The 21,855-nt window shown below is 36.8% G+C and overlaps 1 protein-coding gene across 2 annotated transcripts in view; it reads right to left on the bottom strand.

The window, feature by feature from the left end:
- LOC309501629 (low-density lipoprotein receptor-related protein 8-like) overlaps nucleotides 1-21,855 on the bottom strand; it is an 86,608-nt gene that overhangs the window by 61,856 nt on the left and 2,897 nt on the right. For both annotated transcript variants that reach the window (XM_082173777.1, XM_082173778.1), the window contains exon 3: nucleotides 1,737-1,859. In XM_082173777.1, the coding sequence (XP_082029903.1) occupies nucleotides 1,737-1,859 (123 nt within the window). The remainder of the gene's footprint in view (nucleotides 1-1,736; nucleotides 1,860-21,855) is intronic.

Genomic DNA, 21,855 nt, shown 5'->3' with positions numbered 1-21,855 from the left:
AATATATGCTAGAACTTTTCAGTTTCTAAGCTATTTTATTGATAAATCACAGAACAGTGTTGACAATACATTTTCTGCGCAACTGAATGTTTCTGTGTGCGTGCGATCTGCACGTGATGTGCGCGCGACTGTCTGTATAGTGTGTGCGTTACAATGCAGCAGTGCATTCGTTTAGAACATGCATTTACCCGATTAATTTTGAGCATCCAGATGGTATAATCAAACTTATATTGTGGAGCGATCTCGTAGTATACATTGATTTGTCATTTTAACTGTTGGAAACGAAGCGTAAAAGTGGACTTCAAAGATTTCGTATCCTGTTGCGTCCTCTATAGCCTATGATCAGCGACTAGTTGATGTGAAGCCTAAATCACTCCGCAGAAGTAGCAGTGCTTCGCCTTCTGAGAATATAGTTCCCAGTATGTATACGGTTAGAAGATGGTTGTGTCTCATGTGACCTTGTTATTCGTACACGCTGTGACTATACAAATCACAACATGTAAATAGGAAAATGTTGGCGTTATTTTGTCACTTATTGGGAGCAGTATGCTAGCTGGAGCCTTTTACAAACAGTCTTTGTGCTAAGCTAGGCTAGCGGTGGGTGTGTCAGACAGAGTTACAGCACGCACGGAGATGAAAAAGGTATGTATGGACTTATCTAACTCTGGGGGATACGGTGAATAAGCTAAAGTCCCAAAAAGTCAGCGTGTTCCTTTAAAACATCATGGCAGAACATTAAAGTCGACTAGTCTGTGCAACCCCTAGTTGCAATGTTAAAGGGATAGTTCACCCAAAAATGAAAATTCGGTCATCACTTACTCACCCTCAAGTTGTTTCAAACCTGTATGAATTTCTTTTTTCTGCTGAACACAAAAGAAGATATTTTGAAAAATGTCTGTAACCAAACAGTTGATGGACCCCATTTACTTCCATAGTATTTTTTTTTCCTACTATGGAAGTCAATGGGGTCCATCAACTGTTTGGTTACCGACATTTTTCAAAATATCTTCTTTTGTGTTCAGCAGAAAAAACTAATTCATACAGGTTTGAAACAACTTGAGGGTGAGTAAATGATGACAGAATTTTCATTTTTGGGTGAACTATCCCTTTAATGTATTTGTTCTTGGTGGACTAGATTTGCTATGCTTACTGCTGCTTCAGAGCAAGTATGGATTTGCTACTGCTAATAGATACACAGACATGATGCTGTGAGCATGCAAGATATGCTGCTGCGGCATGAATAGACAAACATGTATCCTCTAGCAGATCTAGGCAGGTGAAGCTGGGGGAGGTGGAGGGTTACAGAGGAACTCTGATAGTGCGATACAGGACTAGTCTACAGCAAACACTGAACCAGACTATTTAAATTGTTGAGCAAGCAATCTCATTGGCTGTAGAATCAGCAGAGGCCAATCAGCTTGTGCCATGCAGTAATGATGTGATTCCTTGCAGATTGCATGTAAAGGACCCGTCAGCCTGCGCCCTCTAGAGTTTCATGACTGAACTAGAAATTTAAAAAAATGCAAAAAAACAAAAAAACACTGAAAGATGTACAATATTAAACTGGCTTATTTTTACCAGAGGTACATGGCTTACATATGGGAGGACCTTTGAATATTGTCTTGGACAAAGTCGGGCCTTGGAGTCAAAAAGGTTAAGACCCACTGCTTTAAGCAAACAATTAAACCAAGAAATGAACAGAACCAGTAAGAGTTTTATGATGTGATGTGACTTACTGCAGGTGGCATCAGCCTCATCTGATCCATCTGGACACTCAGGTTCTCCGTCACAACGCCAACGACCAGGAACACACTGACCGTTCGCACACGCAAACTCTAAGGGTGCGCATGTGTTCTTCACTGCACATGGAGAGAGAAAAAGAGAGTTAAATGCTTGTACAGAATAAAATTTCAACACAGAATTCGCTCCGATTTCATCATGACTATCTTCATTTGTGTTTCGAATATAAATGAAAATCGAATGGGTTTGGAATGACATGAGAGTACCGGTAAGTAAATTATGACAGAATTTTCATTTATCCTTTAAACAAAAATGTAGAAAGTAAATGCACTTGCCAATTGTCATTTTTTATAGTCTATTTCACTTAAAAATAATAATAAAATGGAGGAGAGGAAAATGAAAGGTACAGTATGCATAGAAAACAGATTTACAGCTTTTGTAATACTGCTGAACTCACTGATCAGAGCAGATGGAGCTGTATGCAATAGAGCATGGACAACAGTCTGGAGCCGCAGATATTATATGCAGAGACACTGCTCTCCACCTGCCGAGTTACTTACAAACTCTCACAGACCTTCAGTGGGCGGCAATCACAATACCCTAACACAACTCCACAAAACCTGTCAACAAACCTGAAGGATCCACTGCGGCAATGCTGCATCATATTCTTTCCCCACAGCTCTGTAAGGCCTCCTATTGTCCTTGGACTCTGGTAAAGGCAATGCGTGGTGTGGGCCAGTAACCAACCAACAGGGACGCGTCTAATCAAACGGAATGCACCCGCAGCCCTCCCCGAAACGTCAAGCTGTGCATCTGACTCATCCGAGATCGTGTTTTTAACAGGAACATTACATCAGCAGCTCTCTCTTCTCCTTCACAACAGTAAACACCCGTTTATTGAGCAGATTGTAATCATGATAGACCCTTCGCTAAGCCCCACTTTGCTGCTGACCAATCCTACCTTAGCAACTGTTGCCGGTTGCTCTTTTTAATGCAAGTCTGGGGATCTGTGTATTTGGACAGTTTAAAATAAAATTTGACAGGAATTACCTAAAAAAAAGTTGTTAGTCTGCCATTTTTGTCAAAAATGCCAAAATATGTAATTTTATATTATTTAAAAGAAAAACATCTGATAAATATATCATGCCAAACATTCCATCCAGTCCACATAAAGATTATTCATTTGGATTGATTAAATTGGTACATTTTACTTAAAAATCACACCGTGCACTGAAGTCTCTATTGTAACGCTTGTCTGAGTCGGAACTGTAAACAAGGAAAGCGGAGCTTAGCTTAGTTTTTTTCTATGACTACAGGCACAGCTGTTAAATTGGGAAATTGTACTATAAGCTGTTTAAAAATTAAATTGTACTTTTTTTTTTTTAAACAAAATGTGAGTGGTCAAAAACACCACCACAATGCTACACAATGCTGCTAGCTGAATTAAATCAACACTAAACTGAAGTGATCTGAATAACGACACTTTATAGCTGAATTAAATTTATTGTATCATTAATGAACTATTATTAATCATTATTAACTTCATAACTGATGAACTTCGCAACATTGACATTGTAACTGAACTGAACTGAATCAACACTGAACTAAAATGAGCTGAATAATGACAATATTTTCTTTGGTAGAGCTGCTTTAAAACTGAAATTGAAGTTGTTTCATAATTGATGAATTTTGCATTAACGCTCTTATTTTCCTGTTTATTACTGTCAAGCTGCTTTGAAACACTCTGTATTGTATAAAGCGCTATATAAATGTGACTTGGGTTGACTATATTATTGGATGTTTGCCAGGTATTTCTTTGTAGTTGCCAAGGTGTTCTGCTGTTTTTTGCACATTGATGCATTCTTCTCCTTCAATAACATTTTATTTGTATTCCCCCACTGAAGCGAGGTGCGAGAGTAAAGAGAAAAACGGAAAGAGCCGGACTAAAGTTATCTAGTGTTTTTGTTTTTTTTATGATAATTTATGCTCAGTTTTATCAGTCAACGACTGATAACAATTGCAGGATTAGAGTGAACTAATTAGCAAAATTATTATGTTTATTAATAATGATAATGTTAAAAAAATGAAACACTGCGCATGTGCACATGCCTGCACGTAGATGAAATTGTGATGCATTTAATTTCAGTGGGATGAAACTCTAATGGTTTGACATTTCAAGGACAATGAGGACATCTGCACTAAGATTCAGTGATACACTTTAAAGTTGTTTACTCACTAATAACTGTTTTCACCAACTAGTGCCATCTGTTAGGGAGGCACTGCTGCTTTTTTTTAAATTAAGACAGAATGGTACTTTCAGAGACAGAAAAAAGGAGGAAAAACAGGGATAGAAAGAGATGGAAAAAGAGAGGAATGTAAAACTTCATCTGAAATCTAGTTATAAGCAACAGTGTGTCGTAAATAGATGTGATGCGATAAGGAGATAACCAAAAAATGATCCTAACCACTCATATAGCTGTGATGAGTGGCAGGACATCTGAACAATAGCTTGGTCTCTACTTAGTAGAAACAGTGTTAATTACATTTATTTTTCTTTCAATACTTAAGTATTGATAACAGTTTGAATTAATAATGGACTATTTTAACACATTAGTGTGTTTTCCCCCTATTAAAAATATCCCTTAGTTAGCTTAGCAACATGCTATGCCATATTTAATTTGGTGCAAATGAAAAAAAGCCTATCCCTTGTGGAAAATAATTGCTCTTAATTATATTGAATGTGCACTAATGTGCTTAAAATCTTAAAAGTATATTTAAAAAAATATTATGTATTTGTATATGCAGATATCACTTAAGTGTACTCTTTCATGACGTTTCTTAACACACTTAAAAGTGCACACTGTAATAATGTCAGATTAAAAGTTTTACTTTAAAGTACATTTTAAATCATTGGTTTAATTTAATCATGACAAATGTGTTATTAAGCCTTGTTCAAATTGAATATGACATCTACCCAAACTAAGGTTCATCGTGATTTGCATAAGATGTTTCAAAACGGTCCCATTTTGGTTCGGATGCTGCCTAAGAAAGCAGCTACATATTGTATATAGGCACTAGATAGAAAGGCAGCTTGGTAGGTTTTGGATCAGATCAGATATGTAATAGTACTGCACATCATAACCCAATAACAAGATAGTTTGTATGTGTTCCAGTCCTTTGAGTTTCACCTCCTGATAAGAAATAGAGTTCAGCTTGAGCGGCTCAATCTGGACGCTGTAATCACCCGAGGCCTGCCCAGTATAAACCAGATATGCTTCTCCTTTCTGTCAGAACAGGGCAGACAAGCGTACTTCTATCCATCTCTACATCTTGTTTTGGTCCTGCAGTCTTCCATCACTGTGTTCTAGTGTGATTTAAAACTTTCTGTTTCACGCACAAAATAAAGTTGGAGCAATAGGCCTACCTGAAAACAGGATTGAGACATGATGGAAATATAAATATTTTACTCCCACACATACACATGCACACAAACTTACACCAACAAAACACTATGTCATAGTTTTGTTGAGAAATAGTTTATTTCTGAGTCTCCCATTCAAGCAAATGGAAGATTAGCATTTCATTGGTAAATATCATCCTTGAAATTAAATAGTGTGCATTTGGGAAATGAAATCACATTAGGCAGGATTTGCAGCAGTGAGTCTGGGCGCCAGTGGGAAGTGGGGTGAGAAGAGCTTCTGCAGTTCAAAAATCCCACATCTCTTCTGATGCTAAAATCCCGAAAATCAAAAGGACTCTCTGAGAATCCAAGTGCATCAGACAGTAGATGCTTATTTTATGGCAAACCACAGATCCTGGTTCAGAGTAGAGCTGGTAATCGAGTAAGCTGATGATTCTTTTGATGACATACAATCTGGTAAGAAAGTAATATGTTTTGTATATCTTGCAAATCTACTAATCTACCGACAATTTTGATGATTAATTGAGTAATCCACATTGTGTGGTTTGGAAAGCAATCTGTGACAAAAAGTAATCTGCCAAGTGTTTTGATAATTAATCGAGTAACTGTTTGTTGCACATCTTGGTAATTGAGTAATCTGCCAACAACATTCTTGATTAATCGAGTACATTTTTGTTGTACATCCTAGTAATCGAGTTTTTTTGATGAAAATGATGGTGGATAATTGAGTAATCTGCATTATACAGATTGGAAAGGGAGTAATCTGACAACTGTTATTGATTAATTTAATTTAGTAACCTTCAGTAATCGAGTAATAACAACTTTTTTGATAATTAATCGACTAACCTTTGTTGTATATCTTGCTAGTCTAGTAATCTGCCAATTATTTTACATTAGAGTAGAAGAATGTGTGGACAAACAATAGATCAATCTAAGTACTAATAGGTTTCTTTTTAACCAAAATTTGTGTTCTATGGGTTTTTTCTCATAGAACACAATTATTAGTTTTTAACATTATTAGCAACATGCTAATGTGTTTTTTTTTATCAATGAACCTTAGTGTAAACAATCTACTGATTATTTTGATGATTAATCAAGTAACAGTTAGCAACCAACACTTTTGTAGATTAATTGAGTATCATTATGGTGTACTGCAGATTTAATCATTTTATTTATTTACTGTAAATAAATATTCTTTATATTAGTAAATAATATAAAGTATTCTTGCTCAGACCCTGGTGTATGGATTGTCCCTCTATATTACCAATTAATTGAGAATAATATACATTTTAATACAAGATTTTTTAAATCAAGTACTCGTTTAATTGAGTAATCATGAGTCTTAAATGAGAGGAAATGCTCAAATCACACAAAACACACAAACATCTCTCTCTCTTTTTCATTTCCTCTCCCTTTCATATAATACTACAGGATTTCAACAGGAGTCTGATCCAGAATTAGGGCTTAGGGACAAATTGAAATACCTGGAGCTTTGAACACCCGCGCTCCAGAGAACAGCCTGTCCCCAATCATGTTTATGTGTGTAATCCTCAAATAAATGTCTCTATCAAATGATTGGACATGCTTCACATATCAGAATATAAACCCATGACATGCCTTCACATCTAATCCAGATTCACTCTTATTTTTATCCTCGTATCAACAAAGGAAAATCAATATTTGGCAGACTGGCTAGAATTAAAAATTATAGTTCATTATCACAGATGCTGATACAATTTTTATTTTACTTTACTATTTGCTATTGTGTATTTGAGTTTAAAGCCACTAGTAAAACAGTGTTGGAGGGATATATCTTCTATTATAGCACTATAAGGATTTGATAATGAGTGTACTTTAATACTCTCAGTGGTAGTTTTCTGCTGCTGTCTAATGGTCTCTCAAGGGAGGTTAAAATAAAATACAAATTTTTTGCAGAGCTTCACAAAGATGTATATACTGTCATCAAACCATTTATTATACTGATATTTAAAAATGTTTTTGTTTTTTTTACAAATATTCTAATGTTTATTGAAGTTTATTGAACTTGGAATGTGTAAAACTACACAATTTCATTATCAACTAGTCAGTGGGTTCTCTAAATGGCCAGTCAAATAGTTGGTGTCGGTTATATGGGCGCTAGTGCAGTAGTAGGTCGAAGGAAGGGCTAGAACTGCACTGGCACAGGTCCAACTTCATTACACTTCACTGAACAATCAATTTCCTTCCTCAGTATTACTGAACTTAAAACTTTATGTGCACAATGGCTACATCTAGTCATTAAATTAATTTATTACGGGCTGTAACTATGTAGGGACATCAGTGGAAAATAAAATAACTATGAGAAGTAATCAAGTCAAATAGCAAAACTGGTCACCAACTAATTTTTATGAATTATGAATTGTTTTGGCCCTAATGATTGACTTGATGGTATCAATTGTGTCAATGGTATCAATTCATTTACATTTACATGCAGTACAAATTACATGTGTCAGTAAGTGCTGCAGAGGAGACGTTGACAGAAAATTACGAGATCACTGAATGACACCAAATCTAGTCAGTTTGGTTAGATTTCTGTGGATGGGGAGTCAGACTACAACAGTGGTCTCCAATGCAGTGCCCACGGGCACCTGGTGATCGTTTGGAGCGTGTGAGTCAACCAGAGCGCATTCTATAAATAAACATATTTCATAATACTTGCTTGACATAAAAAAAACACATTTAAAGTCCCCCTGTAGTCAATAATTGTATCCCTTAAAACTCATCTTTGATCACCAAAATTACATATTTAAACGGTTTTCCTTGAAAAATCATTTCATAATACCTTAAAATAGCTTGAATGTAACTTTACACCCTTGACTTATTTAGTATATGCAGTTCTATGAATATGCAAATTAGCCCCACCTCCACTCACTCACGTCAGCTCAGTTAGCACCTAAGAGTCAGTCTTAGACTTTTCTAAACTTCTTTATAAAAAGCTCCTACTCTTAAACAAGTCTTACTTTTTACTACGAATCTTTTGACACTTGTGTCAAAGCTTCAGCTTATAATTAAGAGGATTTTTGAGAAGTTTTATACATACGGCCCCTGATTCACTTCATAGGTTGGTTTGGTTCTTGGCTTATAACTCTTTAACGAAGACTCTTTTCAAATGTCTAATAAAAATATGAATGGGAAAAATACTTGTGGAACTAAGGAACCAATCAGAAGAATCAATATCAACAATGAAATAAAAAAATAATATAATGCTTGCTAGAAATCATTCACAATATTTTCAATATTTCAATAATAAAAAAGAGATTTCATTATTATTCCTTGGAAATATGATATGAAACCAAATATATTTGCAGCCTGAAGCATAAGGTAGAGAAACAGCAGTAGCTCTCACTCACAATAAGGTTGGAGACCTCCAGCCTACACGTTTTTGATCAAACACATAAGAGTGCTCATGCTACCTCAGAATAAAGGGTCTCTGTGTGTGTGTGTGTGTGTGTGTGTGTGTGTGTGTGTGTGTGTGTGTGTGTGTGTGTGTGTGTGTGTGTGTGTGTGTGTGTGTGTGTGTGTGTACATTTGATTAGCAAAGTACACACAACTGTGTAGGCTGTTTCCAATAGACATCATTTAAACAGCAGTGTGCAAACATCAAAAAGCCTTCAGCCTTCTTCTCAAAAAGCAGAGCACCTCCTTCACAATTGACAAAGATCCCTCCGTATTCTTAATAGCAAATTTGTCTCTCAATCAATGCTGGATTTCTACACAGTAATACTTCACTGTTGACAAATTGGTCGTAATTGTTAATCTGCACTCTCCTTTCTTTCATCCTCTCAATATGTTTGCGATAAATGTTGAAGAAGGCCATTTCTTCTGCCACAGCTGCTCTGTCGAGTCTGAGCGTGACACTAGATGAAAACACAGCTTTCAACGCCCCTTCTTCTCTGGGCAGGTTTCAGCCCAGTTTTCCTCAACAATGATGCATTTGGACTCAGAGCTCAGTGCAGCTTTGATCACCGAGCACAAGCCTCGTGGGGGTCGGGCGGTGCTTGGCAGGGGGCACGCTGCCATCTGGTATTAGAGCTCAAACATTAGAGATGCACTACAGTGAAGCTTCAGAAGTCAGTACTGATGTTTGTTCTGCTCCTCAAGGCTAGATTTCACCTGTAACTGTGGATTAAGGATAGTTTTCCAGGTGGAGGAGGGAGCGTCTCACCTTCTAGACTTGGTTTCTAATAAGGCTCTACTTTATTGGAATTTACCACAATCACTCGATGGATTTGGTTTGGGATAATTCTGTACAGTTTAGATTCAGATTGGTCTTCATGAAAAGTTAAGTAGAAAGGAGTAGTGGTATTATTCTCTATATATGCTGGTCGAACTGGGACTAGTCACAGCACTTGCATATTGTTGCCCTATTGTTAGTTTGATTGCTTCTATTTCTCGCCTCATTTGTAAGACGCTTTGGATAAAAGCGTAAAACATTTGAATGTGACTGTGGCAACATTTTAATAGGTTGGTTTAATGCACATTTCCCAGCAATTTGGAATTGAAATGTCTGGCGAGTGGCGCTAAAAGGTGAACGCAAACATGAGTTAAAAACACATTTTCTGAAGCAACCATGACATTTTCGCTGTTTCTAGTCTTTCAGCTCTTTTATCGTGACTCATGTTTCACAGGAATCTAACCTTCACATCACAAGTGCAATGCTGTACCAGATGAGCTACTGAGCAAGTCTTCCACATTAGAAAAGCCGTAGATAAGGAGCTGGTTATGTGATGCAAACATCAAAATGTATTAGTTTACAAATCATGAGTTATGGTACAAGAGTTTTGAGGTCATTTAATGTAGTATTGTGTATGTAGTATATCCTATTTTCTTCTGGAAACAAACTTTGTTGCATTAGTTTCCTGTTATCTCTGTAAAGCTGCTTTGAAACAATCTGTATTGTAAAAAGTGCTATATAAATAAATGTGACTTGACTATTGTGCATGAAATTAAGTCCTTGTTAATCGATAATCTGCACCTATGTGCAAAGGGACAAAAGTTGTTGTTGTTTTACTGCCTCTTGTGTTCATTTGATCTGCAAAGCACAAAGCGAAATGTACCCTGAGCAACGTATTTCAGGTTTTGCAGAAATGTCACATATTTCTAAGGAGACTGGGTTGATAGCTTGTATTATGTTGTAGTGCTTAATATTTGAAACAACCCAATAAAGTAAATAAACATCTTTCCCTTTGGGGATTTAAGACAAGTTGGAGGTCATCCTAACTTTAAGAGATTAATTATGATGATTACATTTCTGATATTTTTTATTCTTAAGTTTTATCTTAAAGTCCCCCTGTGATGAACATCTAGGTTTTAATGTTGTTTATATGTCTATGTGGTGTTTTTAATAGGCTTTAAGACAAATCATGTGCTAATTCATAAGTCAACACCATTGCTGAGTATTTTCTCCTTAAAACTGCAGTGAACCAAAGACAGTCTAAAAAAATAGGTTTTAAATCGTTGGTGTTTCTGACGTCACAAACTACCTTGTAACCAATCAGGTCAACGTGTGATCGTTAACGAGTGGATCTCTGAGCTGGTGTGAGTGAGTGGAGGCGGGGCTAATTTGCATATTCATAGAACCACATACACTAAATGAGGCAAGGGTGTAGAGTTACATTAAAGCTATTTTAAGGCATGAATCATTTTTTTTAAATACATCATTTGGGTGATAAAAGATGAGATTTAGGGGATCAAATGATTGACTACAGGGGGACTTTATGTAAAAAGATAAGAATATTCTTGAATTTGTTTGAGGACACATAATACCCTTTATTCTTAAGTTAGAAAATATAGCAGTTAAGAAGAATTTCATTCTTAGGAATGTTCTTTGTGAATCCAGTCCCTTGAGTTCTGACTTTCTTCCACATCATCAGTCACATGGACTATGTTGTAGATGGAACATCAATTTACTGCTTTAACAAACATTTGAGCAGTGGCAAGACTAGCATTAAAATCATTACAAGTTAGACAACACTACTATTAGAATTAGCATGGCTGACTTAGCTTCAGAGAATGTTGGCAAACCAAGAAGCTCTTTTTTACTTACATAATTAAGCCCGCTAGCAACAATGTACCACAGTCGCAGACATAGCGTTCACTTAGCATTAATGCTAAATGGGTCTGTCAGGATTAGGCCATTTATAAGGCTATGTTCTGCTGAGTCACAGTAAGTCAGATGTGCAAAGCAATGTAGTTTTTCCTGCTGGCCCTCATTAGCATATGCCCAATAAGTCAATATTGTGGAAATAAAGAGACAATAAGTAGTTAGATTGCTTTCTAGTGTGCTGCTGTGCCACAAAAAAAAAATCAGAGAAGGCATTACAATGATTAAACTCTTTTCTAAATAGTCCCGATGGGACATGTAAGTTTTCAGTGAGAAGTAATTTACCTTTCTACACTAAAAGCAAAAATGTCAGTAAGTATTAATTCATAGCCAGAAACCTGCTGCATCTCTTCAATAATCAGACAGAAAAAGCATTTAAGCAGAACAATATTATAGATTCCTGTTAAGCGCAATAGTTAACAAATACTGAGTGGACAGACTGAGCCATCAGATAGTAGAAGCTCTCATAGAAGACTGTAGTAGTCAGTCTTTGATGTCTGCTCTGTTGTGGAGAACACTTCTAATTTTCTTTATCTCAAAAGAATTGAAAAATTCTGTCATCACTGAGATATTACATTCTCTCTTTCGGCAGTTTAATCTCTATCGTTTCATTTCAATTCATATCAGTAATGAAACAATGGATTTCAAGAGGGACAATCAATGTCAGAAGATAATAATGCTATTTTGAGCTAAATTCCCATTTTTGTAAAATCGGAGAAATAACACAGATGGTAGGCCTAGTCAGTGGTGCTAAAAACACAACCGTTCAGCATAGCTACACTGATCTGTGCGTTATGAAGCTCTTAGTTTTTGTGATTTTGAATGGCTAAAGCTAATAACATGGATCAGAGAATAATCACTGCAAATTCTTCGCAATTGCATGTGAGCCGCAAAACGACACAAATGCTATAATCATAACCTGATTTAACTCAAAACACACTGTAAATGAAAATTCCTTTACTTTCACAAAATCAAAGCATATTTCAACCCAATTTAAAAAATAAATAAACAATATTTTGTTGAAAGAAAAAATAAAGCCTAATTTTTGCACTGTGACTTTATTTTCAATACAATTCCCTCTCAAATTCCCATTATTGTAATGCAGAAAAAAAAAGAAGTCATTACTTTAATGAGGAAAAAAAGACACGTTTAGATATTTTAATATTTTGTAGTGCCTTAAATTTATGCTGATTTAATAAAGAAAAAAGTCATTTTACTGTAATACAGTAGAAAAAGTACTTCATAATAATACGAAACATCATTAAGATTAATGAAAATTACAAAAAAATACAAATAAAATATCCAGATGCAGTACAGTAATGAGAATTTGGGAATTTAAATTGCCTGACTGTAAAGACAATAATGTCACAGTGTAAAAAATCTTGATGGTCCTAAAAATAGCTTTCATTCTAACTTTTCTTTTCCTTACATTTTACATTTATGCATTTGGCAGACGCTTTTATCCAAAGCGACTTACATTGCATTCAAGGTACACATTTGACATTTTGTCAGTTCTTGCTTTCCCTGGGAATCGAACCCATGACCTTGGCGTTGCTAGCGCCAACGCTCTACTGTTACTCAACTGTGCTGGATTATTACACGTCATGTTTTCATGACATTCACCCTCAAACACATCATATGGACCTGACCGTAGCACCAGTTGCGAGACACACAAAATGCATTGTGTATTTTTTTGTTTTTGCACCAATAACTAGAAGTTAATATATAGAAAACATTACATACATTTGAATTAAATGGTCTCTCAAAAGACTAAAATCCTAAATGTAAACAGACGCCTACTGTCTGAAAGATTTTCTCCTACAGTATAAACAGCATCATTTTTATCCTACAGTATAAACAGCATCATTTACATTTATGCATTTGGCAGACACTATAATCCAAAGCGACTTAGTGGGCATTCAAGCAGTGGCGTGTGGTGGTCCCCACTGTGTGTATGTGTGTGTGTGTGTGTGTGTGTTTTTACTTATTTTTAGTTCAATGTAAATTCATGTTAATTTCCATATGATGTAAACTTAGTTTTCCATTTACGTTGCTCTAAGCAGACCATGACCATGTCTACATGCCTAAATGCATTGAATATACTGTATTATATATATATATATATATATATATATATATATATATATATATATATATATATATATATATATATATATACAGTATATATATATATATATATATATATATATATATATATATATATATATACTGTATACACATTATGTATGTAAACATGTTCATATTGATTCTAAATGAATAATAATATGATACAATATAAATACAATAAAAGAAAAAGCAATGCTATTTATCTGTATCTGTTATTTTTTAATAGTGCCCTTATTTTTGGCCCATTAGTCAATAACGCCTCTGTAAACACAACCATGGTCACGGGCACAGAGGTGCAGCTTTCATTTAACAGAGCTGAATGAAATACTCTAAAAGCCAGCTCTCTCACAGATCATTATTCAAGATCATTTTGATTCATTTTGATGTGACTGAAAGTGATGATGATATATGAGTGGATGAGCCGTTTACTTTGCAATTATTCTGTCCATTTCAACAGTCTGACCCAGATTTGTGGAAGCTTTGTGAACATGATAGGCGAGCATTATCACAATTGCAGAGTAATGAGCCAGACATAGCATGATTGCCAGGTTTTAAGGTGAACTTTGACTTGTATCTCGCCGCTACCACACCTAGAAACTTTATCCAGTGGTGTCGTTCAAGGAGAGTGTTACTTAAAGGAATAGTTTACTTAAAAATGAAAATTCTGTCATAATTTACTCACTCTCAAGTTGTTTCAAACCTGTATGAGTTTATTTCTTCTGCTGAACACAAAGGAAGATATTTTGAAGAATGTCGGTAACCAAACAATTGATGGACCCCGTTAACTTCCATAGTAGGAAAAAAATACTATGGAAGTTAATGGGGTCCATCAATTGTTTGGTTACTGACATTCTTCTTTTGTGTTCAGCAGAAGAAAGAAACTCATACAGGTTTGAAACAACTTGAGAGTGAGTAAACGATGACCTTTAAGAAAGACTATTTGACAAACATATGGGAAACTAGAATAAAAATGCCGACACATGCATCTCCACTTTGTCCAATCTCTATCGTTTCATTTCAATTCATATCAGTAATGAAACAATGGATTTCAAGAGGGACAATCAATGTCAGAAGATAATAATGCTATTTTGAGCTAAATTTCCATTTTTGTAAAATCGGAGAAATAACACAGATGGTAGGCCTAGTCAGTGGTGCTAAAAACACAACCGTTCAGCATAGCTACACTGATCTGTGCGTTATGAAGCTCTTAGTTTTATTGATTTTGAATGGCTAAAGCTAATAACATGGATCAGAGAATAATCACTGCAAATTCTTCGCAATTGCATGTGAGCCGCAAAACGACACAAATGCTACTTTGTCCTCAAACAATATCAGAGTTTTTCAGTTACGTGAACAGATATGTGTTGTGCATCCAACAACGGCTCATTGGAAAAACGTGCCTCTACCTACACTTTTTCAAAACTCCAAAGATGTACCAATACAGTATATACAAACCACTGCAGTTTCCAGGTGAAAGGAACACTAGAGGCAGTAAAACACCAACAACTTTTATTTCTTTTTACACAAAATTATGATTCCAGAGGTAGATTATCAATTAATTAAGACATATTTTTGTGCGGTTTCTTGAATGATACTATGTTATAACCTCAGAATACTTTTACAATAGCGCATGATTTGTAGACTAATACATTTTGATGTTTGCATCACATAACCAGCTCCTTATATATGGCTTTTCTAATGCGGTCACCTTGCTCAGTAGTTCAGCTGGTACAGAATTGTGGTGCCACGGTAAAAAGAGCAAACTAAAATGGCATGATTGCTTCAGCAAATGCGTTATCATCTCACATTTACTTTTGTTAACACTATTGGGTATCTTCTGGGTTTAGTGTAGGTGTTATTTGCAAACGCGATAGAGCATTCACTTTTCAGCGATACATTTAATTCCCGAGCTGCCGTACATGCAACAACAACCAGCATAAATAATCAAACATTGCCAGATTCACGTTCATCAGTTTCGGATCAAACTGAACAAGCTTTTAGTAGAGTTTTGCAAGAGGCAACGTAATTTGATTGAGCAGAAAGGTCGCCACAGGCACGTTTTTCCAAAGAGCCTGGTTTGTATGCATTGGGTGAATTGGTATGAGCTGATTCCATGCTATTCCTTGATGTCAACGTTAAGCTCTCCTGCTCAGCATCCACTAATCTTCCCGCAGCATCACCCTGACTAATCACAGATAATGTGTGGATTTGAACCACTGAGTTCCTAATAGCAACATCGGGGCGCTGGCTCATGAACCCAGATGACACAGGAGGGGAAGACAGAAGAGAGAAGACACCTCTCAGACGGATAATCTACCGTAGGGATAAGGAGACTTGGTTAGCTCAAGACACTAACCCCACAGAGGCCTAACGCTCGTGTCTCTCAAACTCGGGTAAAGGACATATCATGGATTTTCCTTTCTCATTTAAAAGACAATGCTTTGAAACTAAAGTTCAAAATGCATTCCATTTATGGAAGTTTAAAGTGATAGTTCACCCAAAAATGAAAATGTTGTCATTGTTTATTCACCCTGATGTCATCCTTATGACTTTCTTTCTTCTGCAGAACACACAAAAAATACATTTTGAAGAATGTTTTTAGCCAAACCATTTTGGTGGCCATTTGGGGCTTTCGCAACGGGTAGTTCTAGGGTGGTTCCCCAAGAACTAATGGTTCTCCTAGGAATGTTTTCCTGGTTGCATTCACACCGCCAGTAGGAACTCTATAGTGACGCAAGCCACGCTTGTTGTTGTGACTTTTATTTTGACGGCACTGAGAACGTCAGCCAGAGCCTGAGCACGCAGTGCTGCTCACATTCTCCGTGTTCATTAGTTTACGATCTGTCTAACAGTCCTGTCTAATACGTTATTAAATAGAACTGTTATACATAGAAAGTAGACAGTTAAAGTCCAGTGTTGCTAGCTGAGCAGAAATACATAATCATGTTTCGCTTGGTCTCCTCAAAGTTCTCCTCAGCGTAAAGGTTAAGAGGCCCATCTATCACTGTTTTCCATGTTCATAGAGTTAGTTTCTGGAGTAAATATATAGGCTATAATCTGTATGTTTACACAGCTTTTTTTTTTAAATGGCGGGTGCCGGTGTTTCGCATGCGTTCGGCCAATCAGCATACACTAACGTCACGGATAGTTCCTAGTGCTGGTTTAGACCCGACTCTGAAGTAGGAGCTAAATAACTTCCTCCAAAAGAAGTTCCAACAAAATTCGGTCCTAGTTCCTGCGGTGCGAACACGCCGACATCCGGCTACTTCCGCCAATAGTTCTAGGAACCATGAATAGGTTCCTCCGGTGTGAAAGCCCCTAATAGCATATTGCATAGACAAAAAACACTGCAACATATCTCAAAGTATCTTCTTTTGTGTTCCACAGAAGAAAGTCATACAATTTTGGAACAACATGAAGATGAATAAACGGCAGAATTTTAATTTTGGGTGAACTGCCTGAAAAAAACCTGATCATTCACAAACCATTATAATTCTATCGCAGCCATGCGCAAATAACACAAAACCAGCTATATTTACAGATTTGGCCCATTCTGATGATCAACAATGCAAACTATGTCTGTATGCAAATATTAGCCAATAACAGGAGCATTTACACATAGAAAATCTTAGAGGTACAGCAAAAAGCAGGCTGTTTGAAGTCAAAATAATACAGGTAGGTGAATTGCCCTAATGTGGGACATTTTTTTGCACTTTAGATTTTTGTGACATATTGCGATGTGTAACCAAAACATTAAATCCACACCCAATACCATTTTAAAAACCCCAGGATGTGCCCTAATCAAATCAAAAGAGAAAATTCAGATAACCCATTCATAAGAGAAATTATAGACATATTAGTGCTCTTATTGCAAGTCTGCAGCTTCCTAATGTGGGACAGTTGTGTCCCCAATGTGTGACACTGAAAAATCTATGATAAAAGACCAAAAATCACATTGATACATGTAGAATAGTAAAATCTTATTTTGTTTTAAGCCTGGAACACACCAAGCCGACGGTCGGCCGTCGGGCAGTTTCCGTGCGTCGGCCGACTAAATCTTCTCAGTGTGTTCCGCACCGTCGGCTGAAATTGGTCCTCGTCGGCTTTGTAACGGCCGATTCGACATGTTGAATCGGCGTCGGGCCGTCGGTGAAAGAGGGAACTCTGATTGGCTGTTCAGCTTAGTGACCGAGTCAGTGCACGAGAATAATAGCAAAATAGCGAGCAAAGTCAAAACGGTACAGATAGAAGGCTGTTCTAATGATATGTCATCTTATCTGAGTGTTCCTTGGCGAATATTTCAATATTAACACGAGAGGAGTGGAATAAAGACAGTGTTTAGCAGGATTGATATTCAAAACGGTAAGCACGCACTGCTTTGTTTACGGTTTGTGTAACGTTAACTGCAGCCGGCAGCGCCGGTTTCCCTTTTTGAATGACGAATATAGACGAATATATCTGCAGAAATAGACAGCTGTCTCATTTACACGCAGGCGCAGAACGTGCATTCTAGCTGACAGTCGGCTGTAGTTCTCTCGGTGTGTTCAAGTGCAGCTTTTTACCCCGACGCGAGGCGACAACACAGTCGGCTTTCATCAGCGCTAGTTCGTCTGCGTCGGCTTGGTGTGTTCCAGGCTTTAGATTCACTGGAGAGTAGATTTAGGGACATTCCATGCCCTGGCCAAAAGTCTCAGCTGAGGGACCCCACCATCCTCAACAATCTGCCTATACTCCTCTATGGCTCCTTTCATCCTGTCCTGCCTCCACTGATTAAGTTTCTTTCTCTTATCATTTCCCTGTTTCTAATGTTAAATCTGCATTAACAGTATTCTAATATTGCATTACATGACTAAAACCATGTAAATAACCATGTTTGTCCCACAACCATGCCCCACCACACATTTTAGACTCATTGAAGTACTGTCCCACATTAGGCTGATCATGCTGTCCCAGATTTGGAAACCACATTTCCTAATGTGGGACACTAGGAAATTTTATAAAAATATTAAATATATAGTTTATACACACAAAGTTACACAATTTTTTGATGGACAAACATTTTGATAAGCATATTAGGCTAAAAAGTAGCAGGATTGCTTTGTTTAAAATGTATTTAACTCCTTAATATCAAATTTGTTAAAACTCTGTCACTGGCCTTCGGATGGTCTTCACACAAGGTGCCTCCTGTTTGATGATTGCTCCACCCTCAAATATGATTGGACATTTGATAGGTCATGTGATTTTGATCACATGACACCACAGCTTTGTCTAACCCATAGTTGCACTGTCATTCATGTATGTATGGGGGACCTACAAACACTAGACCTTAGGTGTCCCACATTAGGCAGTGTCCCACATTAGGGCAATTCACCCTATGTGTTTCAACTGAAGCAGGATAATCAGAGACAATGTGTTTTGCATTACATTAATGGGAATTTGAGGGTAAAATAAATTGTCCTAAAAATAATGCCGCAACATTAAACATCTTAAGGCTCCTAATAGTAGACTTTTTAAAAATAATGTGCACCACGTTGTGTACAATAAACCAGGAACATGCATTAAGAAAGTGTAAATTGTGATTTCATGTTCTAAATGCTAATTCTAAAGGGCAGCATGAGGGTGGAAAATGGATATGTATATTAAATTATATAACTGTTACAAGTGCAAGAAACCTTCACTATAATTATATGTGGTCTTTAAGCAAAAAACATCAAATGCTACAGAAAGTCTAAGCTGTATAATACTATATTCATATGGTATAATTTAGACAGACTTGTAATATTTTGTTAGGAAGGTCTATCCAATGCTCAGAAGGCGAAAGGGTTGGAACTTGGTAATTGTCTTTTCAGTATAGTTAAAATGATGGGGAACGTCTCCTAACTCTATAATAAGAATGCAGACATCCCATGAGCCTTTTATCATTATTAGGATCTTTGCTCTTCGCAATCTTCTACAGAAATCCTTCAGAGACGCTTTCTTTTAAATAAAATTTCTCAGTCCGCTCTGTTTTGAATTACTCCTGTTTTCTTATTCCCTTTCATTCTCTTCCAAACATCAAATCTTACGTCTTACTCTCCTCTGGTTTTGCTCTTTTATTCTGCTGGTCCCTACATGAGTGCTTTCCACCATTCTATGAGTGGGAGTCTGCACACAAACAGGGCTCGCACTCAAGCCAAATACAAACGTTTTTGTTTTTTTCAGGTAGACGGAGGGAAAAGCCTCTTGAGGTGCCCACAGATGGGGGCTACAGCTGTGCTGAGGGCGTGTGGGGTTGCGGTGCTGTAGTGATAGTAAAAGGGCTGTATTTCAGTATCACCTGCCATACGCTATTAGTTACAGTGAATCATTGGACTTCTTTGTAAGCATTGATTCCTGTGAACCTGTTTGAAACAGCCAATCAGGGCCGTTAAATTTCACATTCAGGGTCGTCTGGAAATGCTGTTTCTCTGACGCAGCATGAAACAGAAACGCATATGAACGTTCACATTATGATTGCCACTGAGTCTGAGACGAAGGAAGCCTTCCTGCCTCCTCTGTCGTTATTGTTCATACAAAATCACCTCCCAAAATTGGCACAGCTTTAAAATACATTAAAACACTTTGCTCTTGACAAAAAGAGAATGCTCATTTCCATATACGCAACACGTATGGTCTGGAAATGTATTGTTTTATGAATAATTCTGGCTGGTTTCCTTACCCTTGGATGATAAAAGGAGGAAACTGAAAGGAGGAAAATATGGGAGAAAATTGAGGGAATTAAATAAAAAGAGGTCAATATGTTGGATCAACAATATTGGCACAGCTCAACACTTTGTTTCTGTGCCAGTTTTTAGTGGAACAAGGTGTTGAAATTTGGATCAGGATCAAATGGCCATGTGTCCAGTCATATCGGCAAAAAATCTGATAAGAAAAAAACTCGAGCAAGTAGATTACTGAAGAAATTACTATAGTCTACCGTATGGTGCTTCAGGAACCAAAAACGTGCCAAAAGTAATAGTGATAAATGACAATGTTTTTGTATGATAAACAACTATGGGTCATTCTCGCTGCTTGCCAAGTCTGCATTATATTATCATCTTCCAAAAAGAAAAAAAAAAAACCTGTAATATTGTGAAATATTCTTTCAATTTAAAATAACTGTTTTCTATTTTAATAAATACAAATAAATAAGTTATTTCTGTGATGGCAAGGCTGAATTTTCAGCATGAATTACACGTAGCAGATCTATACAGGTGGAGCTGAGGAAGATAAAAGATATATATATATATATATATATATATATATACTTATATATATACTTATATATATTCAAATTACCAAAATTTGAAGCAAGCTGCAGAAATCACTATTACTCTACTCTACCATATGGTGCTTCGGGACCCAAAAATGGGCCAAAAGTAATAATAATACATTTCTATGTTGGATTTTTGACTAAGACATTTTTGTTTATTTTGTGTACACTCGATGATACCCAAAGTAAAATCTGGGTCCTAAAGCAAAGCCGTTTCTATAACAAATGTGCTGCTTATCACAATTATCACTTGATGCAATTTACGCTTTTAGTTTCAGATTATTAATCATTTCATACTGCAGAAAGACAGTTCAGCACTCAATAAGCCTGACAAATATGAGTCATCTTCATGACACATGATCAAACAACTGCATCTGCACTATGGAGAGGGCAGGTCACGAATCATTTTAATCAGGAACACAGCACACGATTCTACGCATACGCATGGCCTTGTCATGCATTAGAGGCGGATGTATAGACAGTGTGCGGATGAATCTGTTGGATTTGACATGGGGGTTGGGATGGTGGTGTAGGGGGAGGATAAAAGGGACACGGGGGGTTGGGGAAAAGGACGGAGGAGCATCAGGGGAATCCGTTAGGGCGGAGGTCAGCTCTGTCTGTGCCAATAGTTGTTGGAACAAGGTGTAGAATTATAGATCAAGATCAAGAATCTATTTATCTGGATGTAATGCCAGAAATTCAAGCAGGCTTTTAAATAGCTTCATTTTCGCTCTGTTCTATAAAATAAATATAAATAAAATAATACATATATCTCCTAATATTGTAATACAGGTTATTGAATAAAGTGGAGAAAAAATGTTATGACAGATAGGATCCCACATGGACGTGTTGCATTGCTTGGATACAATAACTTCAGACTGCATGACTGCCCTTTGTTGAGAGCAATTGAAGGAGCAGTCAAAACAGTAAACTCAACAGGCGCATGATGCGGTGACACATAAACTGCTTAAGAAAACAAGCATTCCTTTTGGCCTGTTTTCAGCTTAGAGCAATAACCCGATGCAATGAGGCAAGACGCACTTGACAAAAAAGGCTAAAAAGTTGCTGTACAGAACACATATGCATGGATTGTTCTTTAACCACCTAATGAAAGAATGATGCATGAAATGCCTT

This window comes from Leuciscus leuciscus (genome assembly GCF_965113295.1).
Source record: "Leuciscus leuciscus genome assembly, chromosome: 6".
NCBI classification, from domain to species: Eukaryota; Metazoa; Chordata; class Actinopteri; order Cypriniformes; family Leuciscidae; genus Leuciscus; species Leuciscus leuciscus.
Note: the sequence above shows the minus strand (reverse complement) of the source record. Positions and strands in the feature narration are given on the sequence as shown.